The sequence below is a fragment of the Thunnus maccoyii genome, chromosome 12, assembly GCF_910596095.1.
Source record: "Thunnus maccoyii chromosome 12, fThuMac1.1, whole genome shotgun sequence".
In the NCBI taxonomy this organism is placed as follows: Eukaryota; Metazoa; Chordata; class Actinopteri; order Scombriformes; family Scombridae; genus Thunnus; species Thunnus maccoyii.
The window spans coordinates 11,423,538-11,439,584 of NC_056544.1; the positions used below are offsets into that span (position 1 = coordinate 11,423,538).

At 42.0% G+C, this 16,047-nt stretch overlaps 1 protein-coding gene across 2 annotated transcripts in view; it reads left to right on the forward strand.

Annotated features, from left to right (window-relative positions):
• Positions 1-16,047, forward strand: part of pik3r2 (phosphoinositide-3-kinase, regulatory subunit 2 (beta)) — a 29,922-nt gene that overhangs the window by 6,304 nt on the left and 7,571 nt on the right. The window contains exons 1-4 of one of the 2 annotated variants that reach the window (XM_042429653.1): positions 460-569; positions 2,277-3,170; positions 13,677-13,769; positions 15,637-15,711. In XM_042429653.1, the coding sequence (XP_042285587.1) occupies positions 2,852-3,170; positions 13,677-13,769; positions 15,637-15,711 (487 nt within the window). In that variant the 5' untranslated portion in view covers positions 460-569; positions 2,277-2,851. Of the gene's footprint in view, positions 1-459; positions 570-2,276; positions 3,171-13,676; positions 13,770-15,636; positions 15,712-16,047 lie in introns of those variants that run through there. The other variant, XM_042429652.1, reaches the window with a different exon arrangement.

Here is a 16,047-nt window from a genome sequence, read left to right on the forward strand (position 1 = left end):
AGCTACTACAACACTATCAGACCAGGACTGTAACAGAGATGACTCCTCTCTCACCTCGTACGAGTTGCACCACTTTTTCTGCTCTGGAACTAAATAATAAAACAGGATTACTGAGTGAGAGCTCTCACTGCGCACTGCTTTTTCTTCTTCTTGGTCTTCGACTTGTTTTTGCTTCTTTTCTGCAGCAGCGGTCTGACTGTAAACAAATAAAACATGGCAACTGGAAAAACGACTGGACTTTTTCGCTGGCTGAGGATTGTGGAGAAGGAGGGGGGGGGGGGGGGGGAGCGGTTGTCAGTTGGAGGCAGGACTCTGTGTGTGTTTTTGGGGGGGGGGGGTGGTTTGAAGAGCAGGTGGAGAAAGGACGGAGGGGAGGGGGGGGGGGGGGGGTTAGGGTTGGGGGGGTGGGGTGGGTTGGGGGGGGGGTATGGTGGTGTGAGGATTGCGGGCTGTGGTTGGGTATGCCAGTGCCACGTGTCTAGCCTGGCACCTCTTGCTTCTCGACTGGAAGGATGTTGGACCGAGAGTCTGGCTGAGCCTGTCCGGCTTCTCTCTGAACCAAAAGTGGGGTGAGTGTTGCACTCTGCTGCATCCTGTTATCACGATTACTCTTAAACCTTTTTTTTTTATAAAAAAGATGATATTTTAACTCACGAAGGTTTGCAGTTAATGTACGTTCGCTTTCCGAAATGTCGTGGTGGGGGGAGAGAGGATAATCTAGAATAAGGTTCGAATAAAGCATGCACTTTCGGTATTCAAAGATGCAAACCAGAGGTTTATTTTATGCTCTCACCTCCTTTTATTTCGGCGTCTGCAATGCATCAGTCAAAACATTGTCCATTCATGAACGTTTATGAAATGATTGCACAACATTGGGCCTCGCAAACCAGGCCTATGGTTATTTGGATTTGGACGTTTTGGGAAAATCGCCCCAAATAGCTCATTACTCCTGGCATAGAAGAACTTCCTTCCTTTCCTCCCCTGTCACCTTCCCTCTCTACCTGCCTCATTTCCTCATCCTGACATCCTTTCATCCCGTCCAGAGAGGTTAACAGGACCATTGTCCTTGGTTGGTCCATAGACCACAGATGTCGTACTTAATCTGGAAACCCTAATCTCTCTCTCTTCCTCGCTCTCTGTCTCATCTCTCACTATAGTTGCCATTTTGAAATTAAACTTTCAAGCATTTTTATTTTTTTTTTTTTTTGCCCCGCTCAAATCTGAGATGGCAAAAGAAAGAATTTTTCCATATTTTGTTGATATTTTAGTCTAGTGTGTCCAACATTTTCATTTTCAAACTGAGTGTCTGATGGATTTGGTTACATGATTTGCTTACAATAACATTTTATATTGATAAAATCTGGCCTTTTGAAGCTGTTATGTTGCGGTAATAATTGGACTCTTGTGTTTCGAATTTTATTGGGCCTTGCAATCATCTTCATCAGAGAATATTTGTTCTGGGTCCATGGATTGACCTTTTCTTTGTATATAGATACCATGATATGATTGAGGAGACGGAGTGTGATTTTATGCATGAAAACATTTGCTTTTAAGTGGTGTTTTAAGATATTGTGCCAGGCTTTGGGTTTTTCAGTTGACTGTTCATCCGGTATTCTTATCTGGCGTAGACTTCGTACAGTATGATTTAGCTATTTTGACAGAATGAAGCCGAAAATATTTCTGAGGCAACACAGAGCTGCCTTTTTTCTCTCCTGCGGAGAGGGAACTGTTGCAAGTGGTTCTGCATGTTTCAGAAAATTCTAGTTGCTCTACAGTCATGATGCAGGTCTTAGTTTCCTTCGTATGCTCATTCTGCGAAAAAACCTTTCCTTCGCCATTTTGCATGAATTTCTTCGCCTACTGCTAATCGTACATATTGTGTAAGTTGAAGGGACGTTTATTTCACAGTGAAAGTTCTCGTTCCTGTGGAAACTGTGATGCATCAGTTCAGGCTGAGTGTGTGAATGTAGAGTGGAGGGAATGGAGGCTCCTGTCCAGGGACCCAGTCTGCTGTTGGTTATGACGCAGCAGCATCATCCGATCTCTCTGTCCTAACCGAAGACTGCACAAATGCATGAAGCTGCCGCAGTTCGCCATTTTCATGCACCGCTTTTAAGCTTCATTTCATTAGATATGTGCCGCTTTACTTATGAGTGTTTATCGAATAGAGGCTACACTTAAAGACGTCCACTTTTTATTTTTCACAAATTTTGTTTTCATCTTTGTTGTTTTCGAGACTAATTTTGAACCTCTTTGGGGGGGTTTGTGTCGTGCAGGTGGGTCATAATCCGTGTCCAGAACATGTGGGCGCTTGAGAGAACCGAAGAGGATTAAAGACCTTCCCACTCTGCCACTCGTCCTCCAATCAGACCACTTCATTTGACCGTGGAGAGCCGACGACGCAGGGCCCTCGGCCGGCTAAATCTTTTACCAGGCTGCTCCAATAGCACCCAGCCAGCAGGTTTTCGCTGCTTGAAAGAGCATGTTGCCAACGCTCTCCCTCTGCTCCATCATCTGGCTCAACCGGGGTATCAAGCTGAGGAAAGTGCACCAGCCCACCAACACCGGTCAGGTCTGAAGCCGCTGCCGCCGCAGTCGTAACAGCAGCAGAAACGCCACCCTGTCGACTTTTGAAAATGCTTCTAAGCTTCGGGTGACTCCCCCCTTCTCCCCTCACCTCCCACCCCCCCACGCCACAGGTACCAACACCAGACATTAGTGACTCAACAACCTTTTTGATTTCTGAGGAGGATTTCTGTACAGCTGAACCCTGTTGTCGCAGAGGGACTCAGGCTGCACCATCTAATCCTCTGTTCGGTGGCCATTTTGATTTTTCCTTCCCCCTAACAAAATGGCAGCGGAAGGTTTCCAGTACCGTGCCCTCTACGCATTTACCAAGGACCAGGAAGAAGACTTGGATCTGCAGCCAGGGGACCTCCTGACTGTGAGCAAGGCCTCTCTGCTGTCCATGGAGAACTACCAGGAGGGCTGCGTGGAGCAGCCTGAGTGCCTGGGCTGGCTCCTCGGGTACAACGAGCGCACCAAACAGAGAGGTGACTTCCCAGGGACGTACGTCGAGTACGTGGGCCCCATCAAGATGGCGCTTCCATCCAGTCAACCGAGGTCCCAGCGGCCCCTCCCTGCCGCTCCCAGACCAGAGTCATCTCAAGGTAAGGGTCCTTTTCAGATATAGAAGTCTGTCACATGGGTTTTCTCAGCAGTGTAGATCCGCCATTTTAATTATGTGTTGTAGAAGTTCATATTATGCACATTACTATTGCTAATTAAAAAGGTGACCATACAATATAAGGTTGCAATATTATAAATAAAGTTAAATTATCCTATGAGAGAAATACATAGAAGCAGTAGTAAGTTGATTTGATGTATAAGAAGAACACTGGATGCTGTCTGTACATTTTATTATAAAACTATCACTTTTCACTAAAACTCACCTCATTATTTTAATATTATTTCTCTATTAATATTTTTTCTGCTCAGTTTAAAGTTATGATTTAAAACTCATATCAACATATCAGATTACAAACAAACATGTTCAATATTTTGTCAGTAAGCATCGAGTACGGAGACGACATCCAAACCACGAAGCAGGACAGAAACAGTTACGTCAGGTTACTTCTGCACTTTTATTAATATGAATCTTCATTCTTGTGAGGAGGTGTGATTTTTTTTTTTTTTTGCAATCAAAATTATTGCTTTTTTTTTTTTGTTTTGTAGTTTTATGCACATGATCACTGACAAATGTTCAAACACACGTTTATAAACTGCCCAGCTGTTACTGGCTGTTAGTCCCGTGTAGTCGTGGTGTCGCCGGTCGGCCACCTCGGGAGTTTTGATCGAGCTTCACATTTGGCGGTGACCTCGATTTGACCCTTTAATCTATACTTAAAAGACGTCATAAGCCTCGCCTCCTTGGAAGCACAGCTAACCAAACTCTCTGCTGAATAATAAAGGGCTAATCCATCTACTTACTGGACTCTCCTGTACAGGTCTGGCATTGATTGTGTCCGTCTGTGTGGCCCCCTTTACATTTAACATTAACATGTGTCTTTGGCATCCAAACTGCTCTGGGCTTATCTGCACAAAAATGCCTGCCTCTCCTTCGCTGTGACTTGTTATTGACCTTCTGCTCAACTCCGGGTAAAGGATCGCACAGGCAGGAGGGGCTGCGAGTACTGTTTCAAACTGCAGTATGACCAAGTTTAGTGAGTTTTGGTGCATGAATTTTGACACTCAGATGTGAAACTTGTTTACTGAGAAAGAAAAAATGTTTTAATAGGTGCGTTTTTTTGTGGGGTTTTTTTTTTTTTTTTTGCAAATGGAGAGTTATTCAGTGGTTCAGGGAAAAGAATGTCACATTTTTTCCTCAGAGATAAGAGCTCTGTTCTTTCACACCTCGCCTCGCTCCCTTGACTTTGGGAAAATAGGCACATCTCATACTTATTCATAATGGTAACAGCCTTCGTTCAGCCGCATTAGCATCCAACTCAAACATACACTTGGCACGGATTGATCCACCTTAGCGAGCTCAGACTGAAGTTCCTCCACACTCCCAAAGATTTCCATCATTTTCTTCTCATTTGCACTCCCTTGCATTTGGCTTCAACTCGTTAATTTATTGCTTCCTCGTATGAGATGCCAGAGACAAAGGTGCATAGTGCCAAAACAGATAAATAAAATCTTTTATATCTTTCTGCATATGAAACGGTGCATTCCTGCTCCGTCAAAAGCTGCATTCTCTGTAATTCCCCCCGCTGCTTTTTTGACAGATGGGCTAAGTACCACTCTGAGCACGTAGGCTGTGAACTCTGCATCACCTCTGGTCGAGCCAATTGGCTATTCATCGTGCACAGCAAACTACACTGGCCCTCATTGGAATTCATTAATTTGAATTCATTTCTCAGTTTTCTTTTCCGAAAAGTCTTCAAAAGCAGAGGATATCGTAACCGAATCGCAAATGTTTCCAAAAACTCTTTATCAGATGAGATTTCTCCGTGCCAGTAATACAATAAAAACGTGAGAATGAAAGGCGTGTGTTAGTGAACAAGAGCAGGCCTTAACTTTCAAAAGCAAAGGCAGGTGAGGGGGACAACAGTATCCTCATGTTTGACAGACAGTGAGACAAACCAGTTGGGCAGCAGGCGTTTGTGTCTGTGATTTGGAGAGACAGGGGCAGTCGCACCAAGTGAAACCCAGAGAGAGAGAGAGAGAGAGAGAGAAAGAGTCGGGCGGTGGGAGGGGAGGAGTGGGTGCAGGGCAGCGGCTGAAGGAACGACACCTTGGTTTAGCAGCAAAAGTGCCTCGTAGATTAGAAATGGTCATGCCCAAATTTGTACATCATCATTTCCGTGAGGGAACAGAGGCCCTGGTCGTTCGGTTGAAAGGATCTATTGTTAGTGTGGCCCATTTACTATTCGCAGAGATTGTAACATTCGACGTAGAGCGGCAGCACCGCGGCCGAGTGGATTCAAAGGTCGCAGGTCGAAGCCAAACGTCCGTCCTTCAACGTGTGGATGCACTTTTAAGATTATAAATAATCAGGCGTTATTTCATGTATCAACATTATCTATCAGAGATGTCCCGAGACAATCCTCACTATAGGTGATCCCGGCATATTTTAACGGATCGGTATCAGCTAAAATATACCTTATCAAATGCCGATCCTCTCTTTACTATACTTCACTGTGTTTCGTCCAGCTCAGCCTGCTAGTGTTGCAAAGCTGACAGCCGGCACTACTGAGCGAGCGTTCTGCAGCGTATGCAAGTGAAAATTAGAATGTGTTAATGTAAAAAAATGATTCGGGCGCAGCGGTGCGAGTGACTCTGACACCCGGATCGGCAAAATACACAGATTGGCCAAGCTCAGCCGCTAACAAATCTTTTATCTCTGCTCCCTCTTTCTTAGCTCGAGCTTTTTATTTCAATATCGAGCATATTTTGAAAATGACAAGTTCTGTACTGACAGATTTTTTTCAAAATGTGGAAATGTGACTGTGGAAAATGAATCATTCAGACTAATTTATTTTAGTTTCAGTTTGGGATTTATTTGTTTTGCATACTGCTGCTACAGAGACACATCCAAAGTCTTTATCATGCAAATGCACTCATGTAAACTCTCATTAGAAACCCAGTTATGTGTGTATATATATGCAAGAAATTAGGTGAAGCAGGTTTCTCTAAATCCCTCAACCAAATTACAAAGAAAAAAAAAAGGTTTCTCATTTGCACTTAAAGAAATCAGGTTAGTGCAGAAACCCGGCTACTTAAGTTCATGTAAATGCACCAATGTTTTTCAGCAGCTGCTGACCAAAAGATGCAAATGTCTCAGCGTTTCTTCTCTCTGAAATAGTAAGAGGAGGACTCTGGTTTGACAGATGACGTCATATTTAGTTTGAATATTTTGTCCCGAAAAACAACAACGGAAGCTGCAGCAGTCACCTACACATGAATGTTTTATGCAGACTTTGAATGCGTCTCTTTGGGGTTTTACATAGAAATTAAATACACAGCGTCCTGATTTCTGACTGTGAATACTACATGGCTCGATCCTGTATGAGATTTATGCAGTGTGATCTTTTCTACTGGGCTTTTTTTATGTTAAGATTTTGTTATGTTGTTTTAGCCGTGAAACAGGCCGTACTTGCAACACAACAGTGTCGTTTTCGCACTGAAAACTTGCTTGTAAGAATCTTTAAGTTACAGTTCAAGCTTTGCGGTGCACATATGGCTTTTAGAACAACTTTAATTGATAGGCGTAAGTACACTTTTTGAGACATATTGTGAGTAAAGATCAGTTACAGTCCCCAGACACAGAGGCAAAACGTTTCTCAACTTGCAACAGAAATTATTCTACAAACCCAGAGAGAGTTTTTTTTTTTTTCTTCTCTCTTTCCCTCCTTTCTCTCTCTCCTCTCCCTGGCCTCACTTTAACTGCCTGCTGAAGTGAACCATGGCTTGGCATTTTCGCAAACTCCTCCCTTCTTCCTCCCTCTCTCCCTCCCTCCCTCCCTCCTCTGCCTCTCTCCCCGCTTTCTCCCGTCCTCCCTCCCTTTTTTTTTTCTTTTTTTTCTTTTTGCAGCCTCTCTCCCTCATTCACATACACGTCTGATACTGTCTCTGGGCAGCTATAAACCATGTAAGCGGGGCCAGTTCTCAGAAAGGAGAGGCCTCCACTCATTCTCCGCTCCCTGCGCCTTACCAGGAAAACACTTTCAAAGAACCCGTGGAGGGGCGGGGGGTGGAAGAGGGGCTGAGACAGTAGAGAAAGAGAATGGGGAAAGATATGGAGAGGCTGAAAAGGGAGGGAGAGGAGGGCTACAGTGTAAGCCAAGGCCACCCTATCCAACTGCAAATATAGGAACCAGCTGTATTTGGTTTCTCCTCTAACCGTTGTATTATTCTCTTGGAGTTCAGTCAATTTAGCATGTTACAGTTTGCAGAGCTATAGCAAATTTTATTTTCTGGAGCATTTCTTTAGTGCCAGAGCAGTAAATGAGAACTCATTTAGGCGTGAAGTTGTCTTACTGAAAGATTAATGGCTTTAGTAAACCAGAAACAGAACGGAGTACATTTTGTACAGTTGCTTACTGTAGGCAGAAGCAAAAGGAAAACGCAATGCCTGTTTGTTTCTTCTAAATAACAATCGTCAAAAGGATTTTTTTTCTGACAAAAATGACAATTAAAAAAAAGAAAATATGAACCAAATTATGCTGTAAAAGTGTTTTTTTCTTCTGAGGGCCAAATCTCTAACTTTACATGCTTGAATGAGCTGAAAACTGTGTATTTATGTTGTACTTTAAGACTGTCGAGTGTCAAATAACACAGAGTCCAGTTAGACATAATGCTACGCAGCCATGCATGCGGTTATAGATGACAAATCACATGTTAACATTTTTAAACAGGCCCAAACATTTGAAAACGCATTATCAAATCAAATGTGTTGTATTATGGTAACAACATTATCACGATTTCCCCCTCGGGTACATCACAAAACATCTACATAACAACCACTTTAGCTACATAACCAGCATCATTCACTGCACGAAGGTTTCACGGAAGAGGGAACGGCTGGTTTGCACACTGGTTGGAAAATGTTGACTCTAGGATTATTATTACCTATGGTAAAAAAGAAAGCATCTTGGAAACAGATGGCAATACTCATAAGCAAACATGCAATACACATAAATGACTACACAACTATATATATACATATGTGGGGTAAACAATAATACTAAGCTCCCGCTGCTAAAACCTCACAGTTGCTTAAAATCAATTTTTAGAAATCAGGGCAAAGTGGTCACAGAAGAACCATCCACCTATTTTTCTAGGTCACCTTACAAGTCGTCACTCCAGTCCAGTGAAACAACTAATAAATCCACTGTGAAGACAAGTTAAGTCTGGGCAATATGGCCAAAAAGCTTGGGGTCAATTCACGATTTAAATTTTTTGTTTGCCTGCAAAATGCAAGATTGAAACATCATATTTTTTTTTTTGACAGTTGAGCAAGAATAACAAAAGACCTGCACCACCTGCAAGGCTGTCATCATTACGCATAAAATACAGGTTATACTACACAGCTATTGACTGTCAGCAGCAGATGCTTCAGCTAAGTAGAGCATATCCAGCTGAATAATCAGTTTCTGCACAGACAGAGCAGAAAAAAAGTCTGCTCACTAACTGATCTGCTGCTGTTTGTGTTTCTTTACAAAACATCAGCCTGATATCTACAGATAGCGTCAGGCTACCCGGCAGGTAGTGACAAACCGAACAAAGTAGGATCTGGAGATTGTTCAGTCGACTCATAACTAGAGATGATATGTGTCATTTTCAGTCTGTTCCTCGTAGATGCAGCCGTTAAATTCACCTTTTGGCATAAAATAATCCATATTTACATCTCTATATAGACTTTTTAATACAATTGTTGACTTATTTTTTAGAAATCTACTTCAGAGGGTGTCTCATTGCGCCTGACATGATATTAAAGTGTATTTGCTCTATTTTATGATAAATCTGTAGCCACGTTGCATTAATCATCTCAATCAGCCTGCTATTACAGATTTTATTGCACATTTTTTGCAGTAATGTGTGAGTTGCACCTCAAGGCCTATAAAACCAGATCCACCGTCCTGTGTGGATCACCTGTGTTTGACTCGGGGGCTCATTCGCACACGTGTAGCTTTGACGTGTCTTTCACGTGTAGCTGTAGCATGTTGTGACAGAGGAATGAATGATGCATTGCCTGTCTTACATAGTTGGGATGCAGTGAAGACATGTTGCAGTGAAACTTGACCAGCAGCAGCACACACTGTTACACACCATCGGTGAGCCAGACACCAACTGGCCCTGTCACCACGGTACGCAACAAACACATTCTTGGAGTAACATAAGTTCAGAAGTGTTTTTGCAAATTTTATCCTTATTTGTTGTTTTGGAAAAAGTTGTTTACTTTCCTTTTAGCCTCATATCAGTGTATTTGGAGGAAAGTAGAATGTCAACACAATTACATCTGGTGAAATAATGCAGATAAAAAGGTGGATTAGGAAAAAAATCTGTTGAAATTTTCATGGTAGGCTTTAATAGAAAAGGGGAGGGCTGCAAATCTGATGTAAAATTAATATATATTAACTGTTGAGGGTGAAAGTAACTCACTGTTGACCTTGGAAATAGTTGTATGACAAAAATAATCTCCACTTAACGAGGCTTCTCTCTGCTTTTAACTGTGTGGACTGATAAAGATGAGAAAGATCTGGAAAAAGCTAGAAAGTGTTTCTTGAATTAAAATAATTTGTCAAACTTTTAGTTTTTAGTTTTAAAGCACAAATACATTTCTGATGGTTATTGTATTTTTCAACCACCTCAAAACAATTGAATGATGTTCTCCGAAAACTCAAGTTAGTTTTAAACACACTTTTACATATTCATTATTTTTATTTTTCAAGAGTATCTTTGATCATGATCACTTTGGGAGAGTAAAATGATTATTTTTGTAAATTTTTGTCATCAGTAGCCTAAAACAGGAAGTCAGTGTTTTGTCAAATGAAAGAGTGAATTCTGTATATTTTTTACAACATAACAAATGATGCAGTAATGATACAGTAGTATTGTTAGTGGTAGTTGAACTGCATATCCTGATTTAGTACTGTTTGATGACACAGTCACAAAAAAATCACAATTTTTTGAATCGCATTGTCGCATTGAGGAAATTCCAGAGGTTTAACTCAACCAGTGAAATCCTGTGAATGAATTTGTGCGGTATCTCTGCAACTTGGAGAAGTTTCAGTTCTGACACCGAGCTCAGAGAGGAGAGAATGCAGCAGAGCCAGCTACGTATTACATAAGCATACTGATGGAGAAGATACAGAGCAAATATTTTTGCTCCACATAGCTTTGCCTCATCCAGTCGACTTTTTGCCTCGCACTGAAAAAAAAAAACACACACAAAGACAGGATCTGCAACATTCATCCGACCTTCACATTTTCAGCTTCATGTGTAGATAGCAGACGTCACACACGACTCTATAGGTCTTCAACGTAGATGGTGTTGAATGGCTCGGTGTGAATATGACTTTATCAAAGCCTCTCTGAAGAGAAGCTGAAACACACACAGTCATGAGATTTTCTCTGTAAAAATCTCTTACGATGCATAAAGTAGACATGTAAGGCCTCAAATGCACCAGAACTCACTTGTTCAAGTGCAAAGCTCCCTGTCATGCTTTTTTTTTCTCTCTCTCTCTCTCTCTCTTTATCTCTCTCTCCCTCTTTTCCTTCTTTTCTCTTGTTTCTCCCACATCAGGGCATGTCAAGTCATATGCCTGTCTCCCAGTGTGCAGTCTGCCAAGGAAGTGGTTATAATTGACTAATGAGATGCTGTTACTTTATCTCTCTCTACTTCAGCCTTTCTCTCTTTTTCCATACTTTTCCAAAACCCTGACAAGGCTCCAGGGCTACAGTCGCTTTTGCGGGTGAAAAAAAAAAAAAAAAAACTCTTTTTTTTGAGTCTAGTGAAATATACAGTGAACTAAAGGGTTCATGTTTGTTTGCATGTAGGAGTGAGAAAGTTCATTCCTCTTGGGGAAAATATCGTAAGTCATTTCTGCTTCCCGCTCTCCTCCCAAACTATTGGAATACATTCATTTCTTGTTTTATTGCCTTTATTTGTACTTTATTGCCTGCAGCCTGCCTGTACTTAATAATTACATTCTGCTTCCTAAAGCATTTTCATTATGGCATTTTCATGATGCCACATCTGTATTTCATGACAATCCAGTTACACTTAAGCAGTGTTTATTTATTCTGACAATTCTTCCATTCAACAAAGGCAGAGAAATATAACCACCATGAAGATTGAAAATTGGCCCAAACTGTTGTAAAAATGTTTCACGATACATAAAAACCAAGCAGTTGTGGTTTGTGGAGACTGTTCTCATAAGAAAAAATGACAGCATGGATCGATTGTCTGCCTTTGTTTACATTTACCTGACAAGGACCTCCAGTGGTCGTGTGAATTATGACACTTTTCTGTCAGGAGCAAAGCCAAAATAGTGTGACGTCAAAAAATCTTAGGCCCTGTTCAGACTGATATTAGCATTTCATGAAAATACACAGCCTCCTCGTTCAGCCATATGAGAGATTTCACTAAAAAATTGTCCGGCAAAAAAGTCGAACACAATGCAACGACATCTGACAACGCACCGAGTCGGTTAATTGGTTACATGCAAGTGCACGCTCGTTGTTGACTGTTTACTTTGCGATTGTTGAGGTAGAGGATAAAATAATTGTAGCCCTGATATTTCCAGAGCTGAAAATGATGTTTCAAAGTATTATAAACTACTATCCAATGTTTTGGCCTCTCAAACCGGCCTTCTTGGAACGTATTTCATTGTCGTGACAATATCTTAAGCAACACGTCCCCAAAAATGCAACCCTATGCGTTGTTTTAACTCAATGCAGTTTTGGGTTTAAATGCCAGGTTAAGAAGGAGGTCAGGGTGGATGGTTGGGTCCACAAACTGTTTGACTTTTACACAGGAGGCCACTGTTTTGCATCCAATTTCTTAGCAATGCTAAATGCTTCTTTTAACCATGATCACGATCTTTCCTTAAGATTGTGCCTTAACCTAACCAATCCTGAACTGAAGCATCGGCAGATCAGAAAACAATCCTACAAATCTTTATTGTAATGGTCTCAGTCCTTCTGCAAGGCGATGACAAATTACTTTTCTTATAGTTTGGAGAATTTGTAGGGTTTGTAATTTTGTGTAAACAGGTATGTAAAAACTGCTCAAGTAGTGCACATCCAAACAAGCGATACTGTGATGAGAGAGGAGGGGGGAGGGGCCTGCCAGCCAAAATGGCCAACAGGGATAAAGAAGAGGCAGAGGTCTGTCTGTGTGCTCGCTACCGGCAGGCATGAAGACAGAGAAAGAGAGAGAGAGAGAGAGAGAGAGAGAAGGAAAAGAAAGAAAAGAAAAGAGTGAGCAATTGAATAAAAACTTTAGCAAAAGAGACCAAAAGAGAGAACAAGAAAAAAAAAAAAGAGTAAGAGAGAAAGTCCAGAGGAGAGAAGCAAGAGAAAGAATGCAAGAGAGCAAAGGACAGAAAGAGAGAGGGAGGGAGGGCGAGAGACATCCAGAGAAAGAGAGAACAAGAACCAGAGAGAGAGAGAGGGGAACGGAATGTGCTGACGCGGCGTTTCTTGTCTGAACTCCCCAAATTAATAATCAGCAGCGGTTTAGCCGAGCCGTGCCAGGAACAGGAGCCTACTGCCAAGTCCCGGCCAGGCCAGGCCCTCCCTGCTCCCAGCGTTACCCCCACCCCTCACTCCTACCTTCCCCACCCTCCGCCCCCCACCCCCACCCCCCAACCCCAGCACACAGCCCTGCTCCGGGGCCGAATAGGAGGCGCTGCCTGCCTGCCTGCCTGCCTGTCCTGGCCGGGCCGGGCCGGGCCTGGCATACAGCCACAGGGCTTTTGCTTGTTCAGGAGTTTTGATTAAATCCTTTATTGTGCTCCACTCACGCAAAGAGCTAAGGCGAAACACCGAGCAGGACGGAGTGGAGGGGAGGAGAGAAAGCAAGAGGGGAGAAAAGAAAAGGGAAAAAAAGAGAGGGAGGGGAGGGAGGAAGGGAAATGGATCCCTCTTTTTTCCCCTCTCGCTTTCTCCTTTTCTCTTTCTCTCTGACTGAAAAGATGTTTGATTTAGTCTGTGGGGAGTTGTAAAGTAGATAAAGTTTTTGCTCGCCATCAGCAGTTTTTCTTTTTTTTTTTTCACCCTTTTTCATTCTTTTGTTCATTTACTAAATTGTTCTGGTCTCACTGTATTATCATATATCTCACCAGCTAGACGACCACAATAACATGTATAACAAACTTTGCTTTACTTGGTGTTTTTAGTTTTTTAAAAATTAGAATAATGTGCAAACAAATGCAAAATACCAGCTAATCCAGTATTTTTCTTTGTAAAACAGGTGCGTCTGCTGCGAACCTTATCATGTTTTATAGTGTTCTTTATAGATTTTATATATTCTCACAACTTTATACACACTCTATATCCTCCAACTGCTCCTAGTTCACTGTGCTCTTGTCAGTGCCGCAGCACCCCCGTGGCCTTTCGGAGGCTTTGTGCCAGAAGTGTAACAGTGATTTGTGTTGTTGTTTCAGCTGTTTCTGTGCCGGACCTGAGTGAGCAGTTCACACCACCAGAGACGGCTCCCCCATCCCTCGTCAGCCTGATCCAAGCCATAGAGAAGAGAGGTATATCCGTGTCGGCCAGCCAACTCACTCGTCTGTCGTCTCGCTCCCTGCGCGCCTCCCCGTCTCTCTCTCTGTCTATGTGCGAGTGTCTCCCTCCCGCCATCTGCCTCTTGCTCCCGTGCCAGAATTCGCTCACGAGTAGACGTATAGACATGTGGATCCAGTCAGGCCGTCACACACATGTAGAAGTGTACACGCAGGTTCGCACAGACTCACGGCAGCCACCACAGTTGATTAGTTACTGGAAGAAAGAAAGAATTTCAGTGGCTTTGATTCACACGTAACATTCAGTAGGACTCCATTCACAGTATTGCCTCTTTTTTTTCTATCTTTCTTTTGTTTTTCTCTCTGTCTTTCACTCTCACACACACACACACACACACATGCACACACAGGCATTTGCACAGACAACTATGCTGATTGTAGACAATATTAGGGACACTAAGTCTGTGTCCTAGTTCCATACTTATTAATTACTGTTTACTGTATTCATTTTTTAAATCTTTTATTCATTTTAAGTCTATAAGATGTCAGACAGTAGAGAAAAATGTCTGACCAACAGTTCAAAACAGAAGTATATTGAGTTTAAAATGATATAAAACAGAGAAAAGCAGCAAATCTTCACATTGGAGAAGCTGTTCGTCATTTTCACATAATAATGAACATAATTTACAGAAAATTGTTGCCAATTCATTTCAATATTCAGTTAGTTGACTAATTGTTTCATCTCTAATGCACATTATCATACACATAGAGTTTCTCTTATTGTGCCTGTCATCCTTCACGACCTACTGACTTTTCATCTTAGAGATATCCTCTGAAAATGTCTTCCTGCTATTCATTGGGAAAAAATCTCAGTATTGATATCTACCAGAGGGGCGACAGGAGGTCTGTCCCTGAATGTAAATAATATAATGTAGCAGTGGTGTTGAAATACTTGCCAGCGTCGGACACACACACACACACACACGCTCTGACTGCACGGTGTGGTTTTCACAACGACCTGAGAGACTGGCTTGTCTCAAGGAATTGCCTCCTTGATGCAGGCTGTCTAGACCCAGTGTTCCCTAAATGTTGTTTAAACTTGGGAAATGAGTAATGTATTCATCCGGAGTTAAAATGTTTTCTGCACAGACATTTTCAGAGGATGTGTGAAATCTTTAAACTCATGGAAAAGCTTAGTTAAATATGTCAGAATGTTGAAAAGCTTCTTCTTAACCACAACATAAAAAATCATAAATGTAAGATTCTTTTTTCCTGGAGTTTCTCTTACATTAAATCGTCAGGACAGTTTGGCCGTTCTGCCGAAACAATCTGCTTCATCTTCACTGTTATGTTTAAGCATGGTGAGTCTTTCTCAGTGCTGTTTCAGATATTTTCCACCAAGAAAAGAACAAAAAAAAAAAAAGAGAAACACTTGACACGGGAACATGTGTTGGCTCCGCTCTTGTAAATATTGCTTGTTGGAAAACATTTGAAGCAGCTCTCCTCCAACGGATTGATCACATTCTTTCAGTTGTTGGACGTGAGACTGAATTTAAAACAACACGCAGCTGAAATATTATGTTGGAAATTTGTATTTCCAAAACAAAAATGATCCGGCCAAGTGCTGTGTCACGCACTGGGTTTTGCTTACAAACTGAGATTGTCCAGCCAGTAGCAAAAATCACGTCTGCTGTTTGTTTGTCTGTATTAAATGTCCAATATTTTTATTATGCTCTATTTTCTCTCCTTTCTCTTCATACCATGTGTGTTGTTACCGTTTCCTTTACTACTTAACAGTGTTTTGTTTTTTTATACTTGACTAGTTTCTTTCTCTGCTGATCTCTGTGAACTTTCACTTACCAACACTATCTGACTTCCTCAGGTCTGGACTCCAAAACATTGTACAGGACAACTGGTTCCTCACTTTCAGACAGTCCAGTCTACAGCCTGAGTTCTGGTGAGTCTTATCACATACTAAACTGGATTTCATTCAAAGTTTCATCGGTAGATTTGGGTAGTTTTCTGAGCCTGTGTGCTGCACTGCTCTTCGTGTTTTTAAAGTTACAATATGTCCCTTACATCTACGTCAATGACAGTAGTCGTCTACTGTTATGTGGTACATGTGACCTGTCTCTTACAATTCAGGAGAGACTGTAACCTGTTCACTGTCCCTGCCCCAGACTTAACCCAGACCTCATGACCTTCACGTCACAGAGCTGCATCTTTAACCAGAATCAAACCCAGCGTAGTCAACAGTATAGAGCATCCAGATTGCTCTGTGGTTGATTGATTG